Source organism: Castanea sativa, chromosome 9 (genome assembly GCF_040712315.1).
Source record: "Castanea sativa cultivar Marrone di Chiusa Pesio chromosome 9, ASM4071231v1".
In the NCBI taxonomy this organism is placed as follows: Eukaryota; Viridiplantae; Streptophyta; class Magnoliopsida; order Fagales; family Fagaceae; genus Castanea; species Castanea sativa.
The window spans coordinates 30969117-30984621 of NC_134021.1; the positions used below are offsets into that span (position 1 = coordinate 30969117).

The 15505-nt window shown below is 33.6% G+C and overlaps 1 protein-coding gene across 1 annotated transcript; it reads right to left on the bottom strand.

Moving 5' to 3' along the window:
* Positions 1-212: 212 nt before the first annotated feature.
* Positions 213-11697, bottom strand: LOC142609605 (cationic amino acid transporter 2, vacuolar-like). Its single transcript, XM_075781234.1, has 14 exons — positions 11135-11697; positions 10369-10570; positions 9828-9912; positions 8682-8822; positions 8436-8554; positions 8235-8331; positions 7956-8128; positions 7783-7849; positions 5339-5497; positions 4445-4676; positions 3780-3888; positions 1852-1964; positions 1224-1299; positions 213-666 (listed from the first exon to the last, which is right to left on the bottom strand). The coding sequence occupies exons 1-14, from the start codon at positions 11301-11303 to the stop codon at positions 510-512; spliced, it is 1899 nt and encodes a 632-aa protein (XP_075637349.1). The 5' UTR covers positions 11304-11697; the 3' UTR covers positions 213-509.
* Positions 11698-15505: the final 3808 nt, after the last annotated feature.

Consider the following 15505-nt stretch of genomic DNA (forward strand, 5'->3'; position numbering starts at 1 on the left):
TTAGCTGAAACTGTCGCAGGAGAAGTAGAAGCCCGGCTATTACGTTGTCTTATGTTTAGGGTTGTCTCATGTTTAGGGTTTGTGGACTCGGATTTTATGGAGGTGGGAGCATTAAACAACGTAAAGGCAATCTGCTTTCCATTTTTCATGGTTGTTTTTTGAAATCTGCTTTCCATGCAATAAAGAACAAAGAAAGACTCCATGCGAGATACTGACTACAAAAGGAATCCATTTGCAATTTTTTTTTCCTTTTTTGATAAATATAGTTCATTTGCAGAAAATTTACATTATTTGAACATGGCCCTATCCACCCGCCTATGATAGCTATAATACAAATGAGAGACTGGTATCTCAGTCCGTTTTACAATAATATTTAACGTAACGAACAATGAGAAGTAAAAGAATAAACTGTCTAAGATTTCAAGCATACAACAAAGAGATTCTTCTATAATACATGGTCACTGAGGACCCTTCATATACAGGGTTGAAACAGCATTCCACAGTTGAAGTTAGGCCACACTGCTCACAGAAATGCTGTAGATTTCATCAGCATGAGCTGCAGGCACGTAAACTGCATGACGCAAGGAGCTGTGTGTTCGGCCATAAAATACATAAACCAGTACTCCTATTATCAGCCATATAGAAACACGGGCCCAGGTGGCAGTTCTGACAAAACACAAAACACATCATAATAAACATAAGAATAGGAATTAGAAAATTACAGATTTGGCAGCTTTGTGAAAGAAAATAAAATAAATTTCTGTAAACTCCTTTCAAAAGAAACAACATGAATATACTGGCTCTCTCACTTAGGTTACCCACTACATGAGCAAAAGCATTCCTGTTACTTATTCTCACCCTCATTATACTGATAATCTGTCTTTATTTATTTACTTAATATCTATTTTGGTTGATCCAAGTGCAAGACAGCATTTATAAACCAGCATTTTCATCACAAAAACTAACTTAATCTAATGCTTTATTTGTTCACAAAAGAAGGCAAGAGGATGAGATCTATGATTACATAATAGGAATTCCTGTCAACACAGATGGCACACTGTTTTCACTTGTTTTAATTCAACCAATAAAAAAAGAACAAACGGTTTCAGGATGAAATTCACCTCTCTCCAGACAAAGTCAAAATAATTCCATGATAGAGCAAACCAAAAAAAGAACTTGATGGTCTAAATTAATTATGAACAGCAAACAAGTTGGCTACTCACCCAAGATTAACCAGTAAGTACATGTTGATGAGAATGCAAGCAATAGGTAGTAGTGGCACAAACGGGCAAATGAAACCTGAAAAGAGATCAATTGACATGTAATAGAGAAAAAATAGTCAATACATCAAGTTATTTTCCACCATATAGCCAACTTCTATGAGTTTGAAATAATAAAAAACATTAAATTAAAATTTACATTTGGTGCTAATTTTTTATTAACTTTATAAAGCGTAGCATATAGGTCCCCCATGTATGCTTAATAAGCCAAATATTAGACCAAATCAAGAATTAAATTTCTAAAAACACTTGTTTTGGCAAACAAATAGTGATATGGATTCCAATGTGTATTCATGTCTCTGTATTACATCTTTGCTCCTATTAGGATAAATGTCTAATAGACACAGATAATTAACACAAACCACATACGTTAACTATAGATAGATCAAGAGAATATCCTAGGGGAGGGGGGGGGGGGGAACTTGATACTGTTTTTAACATCGTGAACATATTCAATCCATAGGCTATACGCATCGCTAATTTGTGTACAAACATTGATATCCAATATGTTCTTAAGTATAAGTTAACTTTGTCACGTTCTCAACTGCATAGGTTAAAATGTCAAGCATACCTCCTGTATGCCCAAAGCTATGCCTCGCATCATCCTGATCTATACAGGTCAGCACAATCAGACCAGATAGAAGAAGAGTACCACCAACACCGCACAATGAGAAACGAAGAGAACTGCAATTCAATTAAACAAATGTTAAGAAAATTTAACACAATAAAACTAAAGCTAAAAATGCAGAAAAATTCTTGTGTGTGTGGTCTGTGACATAAACTTTTCATTCACCTCTCTCTCTAACACACGCTTTTACACACTCAGAATCCTTAACAAATCCTGTATTATAATTGGTAAAAATTACCATTTTCTAATGTAATCTTTTAGGAAACCCAGAAACTGCCCATGATATCAAAGTAGGACAACCTGTCTTCAAATCATAACCCTCCCTATGACTAAAAAATACAATGTCTTTGGTCTATATATTCTTCTATGGTCCCTTTGTAGTATTGGTACCCACTTAGATCAGAATTGTATATTTCTTAGGCATTTTAATCTCATCATTTTCTTAACATTTATAAAGGAATTATGAAGATTAAAACACCTAAAATTACATGGTTATTACTATAGTGAGTACCATATCCTCAGAAAACAAAGAAGTACCATAGATTTTCCATATATATAATAGCCAAAACTAAACCTGTGATTGCTTGAGTTTCTTCCATGTGTCATGCTCCTTTGAAAGGGAATTACATTGCTTTTCACTTAGCGTTCTACCCTAGTAGGGTTTAATATCACGTTCGAATATCATTTATTATTATTGATGCAAGCTGAGACCTGTTGAGATGGTTAATCCAAAAAGATCAACCTAACCAAAAAGATCAACCAAGGTAAGGAGGATGGTCACAGGATGCCACTCATTGTCATCAATGGCTGAAATCATTTTACGCAACCAAGCCACAAGCTTATTTTATAGGAGGAATAACTCTATTTCCAAAGCATGAACTGCTTGCAAACAATTTTGAATCAAAACACTCCATTGGCATCAATTATGCTCTAGCTTTTTGTCATTAACAATTAATATCTCCAACTATTATTTTACAATTTTGGTAACCTAAGTCATACCATCATTGAAGCAACAAAGCCTAAGAAACCATCAAACATTCAAACTACCCTTTTGCTATGCATCAAAGCATTCTTCCAATCATATTCCTCTCTTTTCATATATATATATATATATATATATATATATATATATATATATATTTTATAATCTTAGTTAAATTGCATCAATCATCCCCCATTTGTACTTTTTAAAATTAAATATTAACAAAGTAATTCTAATATGATTGTTATATACACAAATTATTAATTAATGACAATAAAATTAACAGAGATTAAAAATTTGTAAGAAAAACAAATTCTCTCCATAAATTCATTCAATTCCTCATTTCAAATTAGATTTTTTTTTTAATCTTTTCAGGACAGGAGAACTTTACTCATATTAATTGCACGACGCAGAGTATATTGTACAACAATTCTCATGGTTAATCAAACTCCTATGGGCAACTAACCCCACCTGCCAGAACTAGTTATCGGGTAATCCAGGAGCTTTTAATCTATGACCTTATAGATTTGCTATAGTGCATCAGGGGGGGGGGGGGGGGTTGAATCTTGATTTTTTAAAACTATATCTATACAAATACAAAATTGATATGAATAATAACCTGTGTATTTTTTTTTCTTTTTTGATAAGTAATAAAATAGTTCAGATAAAAATAATCTATGTATTGCATGGGAATACAAGCTAGTGCAGGAGAAGTGTTAAGCCTAATAGCTTACACTTCTAGAACAAATGGCATTATCATCTTGTGAGAAACTAAACTGTTTTCTCTGGATTCTATATCAGGAGAAAGCTTCAATAAATTCGATTGTGTAATCACAAAGTTTCACTTCCATGAAAATAATGTTCTAAGATAATCTGCAGCTAAACCCACCTGGGAAGGGCCACATTTGAAGCTGCGTATGTAAGGAGAAAAGCCCCAACACATGTAAGCATTATGGTCCAACCAGCAATTTTCCGCCTGTTTTCCTCATTTAATATGTCTGGCAATCAACGCAAAAGAAAAAGAAAAAAAGAAAACCATTAAAGCAGGTTCTAGATGACAGAAAGTAAGGCATAAAATTGTGTGGATTCTAGTCCAGATATGCATCTAGTAGCCACCCAACAAATCCCCAAAATATGGAAATCTTGGAAAATCTCTAGTTCATTTAATTTGGACCAAGTCCATGGAGGACATACATTACAGACTCTATAAAATGGCTTCTTCTTCTTCTTTAGAGGCAAGAATAATTTTATTGAAAAGAGACTAAATCATGAAAACAGGTGTGTAAGCTCTCATTAAGCCAACAAAACTTAGCGTTCTAATTGTTTAGAATCAAAATCGATGCAGGAATATTTATACTTGGATATTTTTTAAATGTATTTGCTGGACTAATGTATCTCAGGTTGGCTCCATCATAAAAATGCCAGAGATTGATATAGTGGACAGGGTGTAACTTACAGAAAGGATGCCCAGCATGCATAAGACAGAAAAGTGGGTGCAGGTGAGTAACTTACAGTTACCTAGAAATAGATGTTTTGCAGTAAGAGGATAATCACCTGATGCATCCTCTTTGACAAGTAAAGGTTTATCATCAACCATAGAAGTGCCAACCTTAACTTTAGATTGTTCTCCATTTCTGCCCTGGCCACTCTTTCCATATTCTAATGATACTGAATCAATTGACCCCTGAAGAGATGAAGGCAATGGCACCTCGTCTGGCGGGACATATCTGAGTATCAATACAGATATTGCTACCATGGTAAATGCAAGAAGTGTGCCCACACTGACCTGCATATAAAAAGCAGAAACCAACAACTCAGTATACAATAACGAATCACTCTTATCATGCTTTAGACAGCATTTTCAAATTTCCATTCTTCAACTAATCTCAGAGGCTATTCAGGAGCCCAACAAATCCATTCAGCAGAGTAATCTACATTATGCCTTGTTAACATTGACACACATTTAAGGGATTTTTTTTTTCCCAACAAAACAAAGGCTTTCTGGAATTGAAACATATTGGTATAGTTGAAAACAAGGGCCTCTCCAATTGGATTTCTGTCCACTCCCAAGTATTAAAACAACAAATTTCCTAAACAGCCATTGATAAATGTAATCAGGGAAGAAGCAACATACATGGTTAAGAGAGCTATTGTCTCCACCTCACAACTGTTACAATATTTTTAATTCCCCCCCCCCCCCCCCTCCAACCCTCCTCCCAAAAAAAAAAACCCCACATATTTTTGCATCATCACAATTGCTTTTTCCCTTCCAACCTTGAAATCCTGGCTGCAACATTGGATTTGAACAATATTAAGGATCAGAATTACCATGCCCCATTTTCCACCCTGATGCAGAGGCCCTGTCTAGTAACCCACAACTATGAAGCACATAAGTTAATTACACTACCATCACTACTTTGAGAAAGGTGATCACAGAAGTTAACTCACCATCCCTGCCAGCTGTGAAACATCCATAATGAATGCTAAGATTGCAGCACCAATCCCAGTCACTATTGTGCCCTTCATAGGAACTTGAGTCTTTATATTAACCTCTGAGAAAAATGGCGGCAGCAATCCATCTCTAGCCATAGCCATCAGAATCCGTGGCTGAGAAACACAGAAAGATGGAAGAAATTTATATCTCATCAGGCAGGAAGAGAGGGAGGGAAAAAAAAAAAAAAAACCTCATTTGTAATAAAAGCAATGAAACATTTGAGAAGATAAACAAGCAGAAAGGAACTCAGCCCATACTAGGTGGGGGTCTTAAGAGAAATATACAAGAAATTTAAAAAATAATAAAATAAAATTTAAAAAAGCATGTGAGAAAAGTCAATGTAACACATGAAATGAAAATTTTCCCTCTACTCAAGCCATCAATTAATCCATTAACTATTCTTGAAATTTTTGCCTCCAAAACCCCACCATATTCTAAATTAAACTAACATAAAACCCTTTCCTCTAGAATCCCAATTCCTAACATCATAATTTTCCTAACACTAACCATTTCTGAATAAGGCAATCTAGACAGGTTTCTAGATCTGTTCTATACCAATTCCTCATCTGCATGGCTTTTAAATCAAAGCAACAATGCACCTTGGAAATACTAAATGGAAACAAGGCTCTTTTATTGAGATACAGGGAAAACTACTGTTGGGTGTCATTAGGTGTATACTGTGAAGTACTTACCTGATGGTTTTATTGAGCATTTGAAGGGTCACTTGGTTGCTAAAGGGTATACCTATACATATGGCATCGACTGTGCAGAGACATTCTTGTCTATTGCTAAATTTCTTCTGTCAGGATTTTGATCTACTTGGCTGCTAATTTGGGTTGGCCACAGTTTCGGTTAAACATTAAAAATGCCTTATTGAATGCTGCTTTGAAGGAAGATGTATATATGGAGTAACCACCTGGGTTTTGTTGCTCGAGGGGAGTCTGGAAAAGTGTGTAGGTTGCATAAGGCCATCTATGATCTTAATCAATATCCTATGGCTTGGTTTGGTAAATTCAGTGAAGTAGTGTAAAAGTTTGAATTTTGACATTGCCACTCTGATCACTTTGTGTTTTCTCATACCTCTGCAAGAAAAAAGATTTTGTTGATAGTATATGTTAATATTATAATCACTGGTGATGACAAAAAGGGTATTGATGATTTGAAAAGATACCTTCAGAACTCCTTTTGAACTAAGGATCTAGGTAAACTTCGTTATACCATAGGTATTGAGGTAGCACAATCTAAAGAAGGCATTAGTTTATCACAAAGAAAGTACGTGTTGGATATTTTGGAAGAAACTAGCTTGTTAGGATCTAAACCAGTGCAGACCCTTATGGAAACTAATGTCAATTGTACGAACATGAAGGGGAGCTGATATCTAATCTTGAGAGATATCGTCGTCTGGTTGGTAAACTAAATTATCTCACAATCACTCGCCTAGATATATCATTTGCAATCAGTGTTTTGAGCCAGTATATGAAAGATCCTCACCTTCCACATCTGGAGGCAATTATTCGAATTGTGTGATAACTTAAAGCACATCCAAGCCATGGACTTTTGTATAAAGCTAACGGTCATCTATAGCTACAAGCCAGCCTATACTGATGCCGATTGGATAGGATCACTGTTAGATAGAAAATCCACTACTGGGTATTGCACTTTTCTGGGAGGAAACCTAATTACTTGGAAAAGTAAGAAACAAATTGTTGTTGCTAGATCTAGTGCAAAGGTTGAGTATAAAGCCAAGGCACACACATCATGTGAGCTTATGTGGATTAAGCATATACTTAAGGAATTAAAATTTGTTGTGAAGGTGCCTATGACTATGCATTGTGATAACAAGCAGCAATTCACATTGCCTCCAATCTTGTGCTCCATGAGCGAACCAAGCATATAGAAGTAGATTGTCATATCGCTCAAGAGAAAGTAGAAGATGGCGTAATTGCTACTCCATATATTTCTACAAGAGTCCAAGTTGCTGATATGTTTACCAAAGCTTTATGCAAGACTCATTTGGGTTTATTATGTCATAAGCTGGGATTGTATGATATATACTCTCCAGCTTGAGAGGGAGTGTTATGGGTATAAACGAGGGGCAAAACAATAATATCACTGTACTTCTTTATATATAAATAATATTTTGTGTGTTAAAGTCAACTTATCAAACCCAGAACACTCTTATTTTAACAACACAAAGAACCCAGACCATGAACAAAACTTATATCAAAGACTTCATTTTTTATCCCTAACAAGTTCTAGATGCTAGAACCAACTAACATGAACAATTTTAGCAAGTCCGCTTAAATTCATCAAAGTAATCAGATATGTGAACCATAAATATGGTCGCTTAACACTCTGTAAACTAAATGAAGACAAAGGGAGGATTTCACTTATATACCTGAGGAAGAATGGAACCCAATAACGTTGAGCAGAGAGCAGTAATAGTTCCAACAGTTATTATGTAACTGTAATCACAAGCAAAGACGCCTTTTCAGGCTACAACATCCTACTTGCCAAAAAATTATAAAGAATTCAACATACCAAGGAATTTAAACTAAAATATACACTCACGCTGCCCATTGCATCCCATGGCTAGCAAATGCGGAGGAGATGGGGGTGTCGGGATCCATTGCATAATAAGGTACTAAACCAACAACTACGACAGAGACCATCATATATAATGCACAACAAAGAAACAAAGAAGCTCCAATCCCAAGAGGCAAATCTCGTTGAGGATTCTTCACCTGTTGGGTCAATCAAAGACATGATTGTAAACATTGAAATCCCCTGAAGTAATTAAACCCCTTTACCAATGACAAAACATATGTGCAAACAAAAACACATCCATACCTCCTCAGCAGTGCTGGCAACTGAATCAAAACCAATGTATGCAAAGAAGACTGTTGCAGAACCAGCAAGCATCCCATCAACCCCAAAGGGAAAATACCTATCAAATTAATGAATTTTTTTATTTTGGGGTGAGGGGGAGAGAACTTAATTTAAGAAATCGCATCACATCCGAGTAAATATACAAGCAGGGACAGGAAGTACCCTGTTGGAAGTTCATAACCAGCCCATCCAGTTTTGAATCCCAAGTAACCACCTGCTATTATGACAAAACTCATAGCACATACATTTGCTGTAGTGACAATGACTTGTGCCTGTGTGCTCTGCAAAATTTTAAGCATTCAAGATGAAGAAAATAATTTCTTAAAATGGGAGAAAGCTATTTGGAAAAAAAGGAAAATACGGAAATTTAAAAAAAGAAAAGAAAAGAAAAGATACACATGTATATACCTCCTTGATTCCAACGCATAATAGCCCAGTAACAATAAATACTAGAATTGCTGCACATGGGTCAACGACGATATCAAGCCCAGGAATTTGATGACGGGCTATAATAGCAGGCAAACTATTGCCGCCTCCAAAAAGCAAAGCCTAGAAAAAGAAAGGAAACAACAAAATACATATTGTAATAATAAAGCAGACCATTCATCTATAATCTTTAACTAGAATTCAGATAAGAAACAAAGGTACATCCTCCAATTCTAGCCATAACAATTGTCAAAAAAGCCAGAGAAATTCTGAAATTTAAAAGAGAAACAAAAGAGAGAAAAGAAATGAAGGAAAAGAAAAGACCAAAGCTTCATTCTATCTATGTGTTGTAATGGTAGTGTACTTGATTGACACCTTATTCCTTGTGAGATATTGACTTTGATTAGACCAGACCATTAAAATCAAAGGAGAACCTGCCAACCATCCTTCTACCATGCATTTAAAATGAGAATCAATGCAACATTATACAAATTGAATCTTGTACAGGCTTATTTATTTCATAATTGTTTCATTTCTAGCAGATGGCAAATGGTTAAGCGTTTGGATTTTCAAGACTTCGGAAATCTCAAGGACAAAGCTAATGATGCTAGAATCACTTTACCAAATTTTTTTTTTTTTTATCCATAATAAATACAAAGATGTACATTGAGTGTCCATCTTACTTTATTAATTTAGTCATATGGATGGGAATCAATATACAAAAAAAAAAAATCACTATTTTCAAGCCCAATAATCTACAGTTTCTTCCCTTCAATGATGAATAATACATAGAAAAAAGATGAAGATAAAAATGGCATCACTTTCCACGTTTTGTCTCACCATGATTTGAGCAGTTTCATGTAAATATTGCCCACATCTGTTCATTTCCTAGTATCTAAGAAGAACTTCCTACATATCTATTTGTATCTATAATGAAGTTGGTGGCAAATAACAACATGACTTAGAGCAAATAAATCTAAATCAAGAAATTGTGTTGGAGAATCTTAAAAAAAACAAGCATGACTAACCAATTTTAGCTTAGTAGAAACATTAACAATTGATTTAAGTTCAATGAAGACATCCCAATGTCAAAATTAAACATTTTAAAGACACGGAAATTTACTGCACCAGATTTGGAGATATGCCACGAGCAACAGCAGCACCACCTATTGTGTATTCCAGTATCAAGGCCCAACCAATCAACCAAGCAACGCTGCACAAAACAACAGTCCACAGTCCCAAATCACCAACAGAAGGTATGTCAAAAGTCTTTTTTTTTTCTTTGATAAGTAGATTAAGTGGTGAAGAATGTTCATTTTACAATAATCATATCATCGAAATTCTTGAAGTCAACAACTCCAGGCGTCCATTGCCAGAAATTAATTAATCTAAAAATAATAGCTTTTGATTGAAAAGGTTTACTGGCTCCATTTGTATTGCGCATCTTTGACTCACGTCTGCGTCTGTGTGTTTTGCACGTCTTAAACGAGTGAACAGTGTTGCAGAAAATTTTTTTTATTTTTTTTTATTTTCAACAAAATAAGTGATATTCAAGCGCACTTACTATCAAGTAAAATATCCTTTGATAAGTTTTTTTAAGAAAAAAAAGGAACCTTTGAAATGATAACCAAAGAGCAGTCAAATGATTAAAAAAGCTGTATCAAAGTACCCTTCGCCAACACATATGTATGAATAATGATAGGCACTCCCAGCAGATGGACAACGGCTTGCAAGCTCTGCATAGCAAAAAGCCGAAAGAGCAGCTGCTATTCCAGCTATTAGAAAGGAAATGGTGAGAGCCGGTCCAGCATGCTCTCTAGCAACCGTTCCCACAAGAATATACACTCCAGCTCCAATGGTTGAGCCAACTCCTAATCATATTGTATAAGAATTCAACAGTAAGCTGTGAACTCAAAATTCAATAGACTCCTAACCAAAAGACCAAATGTTAAAAGTAGATAAATTACAATCTAAAAAAAGGATTGAAATGGTTATCAATTTTTTTTTTGGATTTCCTTATTTTTCTAATAAAGCTTTATTACTTATCAAAAAAAATCAGCATACAAGCTTATAAAAATAAAAATTATATTAAAAAAAAAAAGAATTAGAATAATCAAGGCAACATGTGAGGCTGAGTTTTGAGTTGAAGACTGTATTTATAAAAAAAATGAAATAAAAAGGGGGAATTCTCATAGTAACAAGAATCTTTTTTTGTTTTTTGTTTTTTAGGCAACTATAGAAAAGGTATCATGTATTTACAGATTTTGCTGATTGTGATGTATGTGTTGAATTTCCCATTTGATTGAATAAATGTTTATTCATTGACCCAAGGACAAAAACCTAAGATGAAACCCATAAAGAGAAAGGCCCCCAAAATTGAAATAAAACATATAATAATAATAAAAAAAAAATAGATTAGAAAGAAAAGGAATTACCAATTGCAATTAAATGAGGAACAGACAAGGCCTTGGCCAATTGGTGACCTGAAGAGCTTGCATGAACAGAATCCACCTGCTTCCTTCTAATCAAACTATTAATAACACCACCTCCAACCCATGAACTTCCTTTTCCTCCACCCTCTTGTGAATCAGCCAACAGACCCATCTCAGAAACTAAACACAACAAACAACAACTTGTGCTGTTGATTTGTTTTCTTTAAAAATATATATATACACACAACAACAACAAAAAATATGTATATATGAATATGAACGATTCTTCTATCAGACTATAGATTTTTTTTACTTATTATTTACATACAAACCTGCCCGCATCCCCAGCAGTAGATAAAATAAAAATCCGAAGAATTGTATTTTGTTACCAAAGGGAATCGGGCAGATTCTGCTGTTATAATAATTAAGAAAGAATGAAAGGAAGGGAAGAAAGAATTTCTGTATTCCCCTTAACCTCCTTTGGTTTTGTTTTCTGACAAAATCAGAAGGGGGTTGCTTGCTTTTGTAGAATTCTCTGATCAGTGATAATTATTGATTACACGTACTTTTTTTACTAAAACTTTAAAAATTAAAAGATACTTGTTGAGCTGCCCGCGGGCAAGTGACCGAACTGCCCAATATTTAAGGTGGCTGAGGCAAGCCCAACTTCCAATCCCAACTGGCAACTTCGAATCGAGAATCTTTTTATTTTAATTTCTTGGATTATCTCTACCGACTCCCTAACTCTTTGGAAGTTAACGAGAGACCAAGAATGAATAAAATGAACTGTAATGTTTTTAAATAAAGAAAATAAATGGAATGTAATTAAATTAAATAATTTTGTTTAAATACTTTAAAATAAAAGAATGAAATGGAAGCAATTTTATTTGTGAGTAACAGAAAAGAAAAAGAATAGAATCATTTTATGACAATATATTTTAAAATAAAAAGGTGTATATATAAGGGTATTATGGAAGTTTAAGTAAAAAAAATTATTAAATCTAATTTTATTTCCTCTAATTTCTTCTAATTTCGAGGGATTCCTCCCAATTTCGAGATAATGATTTTTAAGGGAATAAAAAGGAATTAATATTCCTTCCTATCCATTTCATTCCCTCCTGCTTAAAATCTTAAATAAAGGAATAGAGATTCTGTTAAAACAATGGACTTTCTATTATCTCCGTTAAACCTCCTACACAAGAGAATATAAGAATATTATAAAATTATTATTTTCATTCCATTTCATTCCATTATCCCAAATGAGGGCTTAGACTTCTACTCCACAATCCACATCACCCATATAAAAAAAAAAAAAAAACAAAAAATATGTTTGTCTTAATTTTATTTTTCTTTTTAAACTTTTTTTAAAAATTTATTTTTTCAAATAAATATAGTAGAGAATGGTGTCCTCAAACTAAGTACTAATTTCATATAAATATCTTTTTTAAATAATTGAACCTCTAAGGTGAGGGGCCAAATTTTGTTTTATGCCTAAAAGGTATAAATAAGTCCGAGTCTAACAATATACAATTTTTCATAGCCTCTTTTTATAATTAAAGCATATACAATTTATTGGTCAATTTGAATCTTGCCTAAACCAAAACTAATCTAATAATACTTGGTTTGATAGTTGTGGGGGGTCAAAAACACAGGTTAAGATGAACAAACCAAAAGTTTTTTATCAACACAACTAATTTAATTTCTAAGAAAGGATGAAAAATCCACAATGGAAAGATTGGATAGGTAATTAAAGGACAAAGATGGATGAACAAAACGAATTAGATTAAGAAAATCTTTCTCCTACTGCGCACCCTTGGTGAGGTAGTCGGTCCACAAGTATAAATGTTAGTAGGGTGTGGGGGGGGGGGGCAAGGGCCGAGGTTCAAGTCTCCAGAATGAAGATTCACACACATATACACATAGATTAAGTTAGAGTAGAAGTTCTATCTTGTATAAAAAAAAAAAAAAAAAATCTCTCGAGATAAAAAGTATGAAGCAAAAAGGAATACAAACTCTATCTCTTTCTCCTCAATTTTTCTAGATACCCGCCTCCGTAAGCTAACCACTCCTCTTATCTCTCCTTCCTTCCTCCTTTCCAACTATATGTTTTATGGTTGGATGGCAGGAGATACTTGTCCCATCAAACACTCTTCCTACCATTTCTTAATCATAAAGAGAGACTTTTATTGTGTCTCTACTATTTAGGCCAATCATTCATCATTTGATGTGGCTGACATTAGTTATGAACGCCTAATTAATGCGAAGGTGACTATTACTTTGGGTTTTGTGTCATCCTCTTTGTGTTCCTCAAGAAAAAGGGGCCGAGAAAATGTCTTCAGCAACTCAGTTGAATCTCTCCTTGGTTAGGTATTCCTCGGATTACCTTGGTGGATTGTCTGGGCCGTCCTACTACTCCACGGGCTTGGGCTCTCAATGTTGAGATCTTAGGCCGTTTTCTCATTTTGGAAATGTCTTTGCGGCATTTTTTCTTCTGCCCATAATCCACATGGTGGTAATATTCACCCCCCCCCCTCAATAGTAAATCACAATCACCATAAAGAAAGCACAATATATTTCAAATCCAATTATATCTATAAAATAAATAAATAAACTTATTTCCTTGATGATTTGTAAATATATATATATATATATATATATTAAAAAGTGCATAAATTAGTTTCAAAAAAAAAAAAAAAAAGAGCATAAAATTAGTCATGTTGTTTAGGCTTTGGATGGTACACACGCCCCTTGTTGTTTCAAAGAGAGGATGACATATTATTAAGTATGGAAATTTAGGAAAGAGGGATAGGACCAACAAGTTATTGAAAATTATAATTATTTAATATTTTTATTAGGTCAAGTCATCCATAACTCTTTAGTTCAGTGGCGGCTCTAGGAATTTTTCTCAGGGTGTTCCTTAAGAAGCATAAATTATAGAATCTAATATGAAGAGAAATTCATATATTGACAATAACAATAAAAAAAACACGCAAATACATAAAATTTACAATTGCCTTCTATGAGTTTTCATATTTTGAAATTGTTACATGATAGTCTCATTATCAATGTTATAAGTTACATCTCTTTCAATGTACACAACCAAGAAATCATTCATCTACTAAAAGAACAAATTATGGAGCAAAATTCAATTTTATTGGCATAAAAAAAATTAAGGGTGTTCCCAAATTTTTTTTGAAGGGTAGACAATTTTTTTTTTTAAATTGTTATACATAAATTTTTTTTTCAGGTCAAGGTTGTCCTAGGACCACCCTAGCCTTAAGGTGGCGCCGCCCTTGCTTTAGTCAAAACAACAATTCATTTTAATCAATTTGCTTAAAAACAGTTTTAGCATAACTCAATAAAAATATTTTTTTATATTTGTTTATTTAGCAAATGAGCTAGGCTCAAAAATTAATTTAGGCTCAACTATTAAACAACCTAAACTCGAGTATAATGATATGCTCATAAACAAATGGTAAGTAAGATGCTTGATTTAAGTGTAAATATATATATATATATATATAAATGTATATGTATGTATAAAAATATACATATTAATTTGTAGGCGGAAATAGATTTTGGCCTCATTTTCATTTTGTCCCTACTTTTTTATTTAACCACTTTTAGTCCCCAAAATGAAAAACTCATTCTATTTTGGACCATACCGTCATTTCACTGTTGGAAAATTAGCTACGTGGCAGACGGAGTGCATTGTTAGCACACTAAATGCTAACATGGCTATTAAAAAAATATATATATTTGGCATTTGAAAAATGCCACGTCAACATCTTAAATTTAAAATTTTAATTTATTAATTTTAACTAAATAAAAAACAAAAATAAAAACCAAAAATCACAAACCCATAAAATATGAACACAGAATTAAACATTAGAACCACATCAGATTAAATATGCAGAAGAAATTAAACATAATACCAAATTTAAAACCTAGAAAATTTGAACAAGATATTAAAACCCAGATTAAACATCAAATCCACATCAGATTAAACATGAACAATATTTTACTTGAAATTACACTGAAAGTTTTTTTTTTTTTTGTTAAAATACAATTTAAATATTAAAATCGTGTTTCAAAGTAAGATTTTATTTCTCTCTCTCTTTCTTTCTCTTTCTTCCTTCTCTCTCTCTTAGATTCTCTCTCTCTCTCTCTCTCTCTCTCTCTCTCTCTCTCTCTCTCTCTCTTTGTGGCTTCGATTCAATCTGATTGAGTTCCGGAAAAATCATAACAATTCCACTACTGCATGCTCTTCTCCTCCACACACAGATCACAAACCCTAGCTTTTTAGTTTCTCCAAGCATCTCTTCCATTCAATTTCTAGGTCTAACTCTTCAATTTCTCATTTTACTTGCTTTT

Coding starts and splice junctions, on each gene's coding strand:
- LOC142609605 (XM_075781234.1), bottom strand. CDS start 11,303: ATGGGTCTGTTGGCTGATTCACAAGAGGGTGGAGGAAAAGGAAGTTCA. Junction 8,332..8,435: donor GGTTATGAACTTCCAACAGG/GTACTTCCTGTC, acceptor TTAATTTGATAG/GTATTTTCCCTTTGGGGTTG. Junction 3,889..4,444: donor TGTCAAAGAGGATGCATCAG/GTGATTATCCTC, acceptor GTTGATTGCCAG/ACATATTAAATGAGGAAAAC.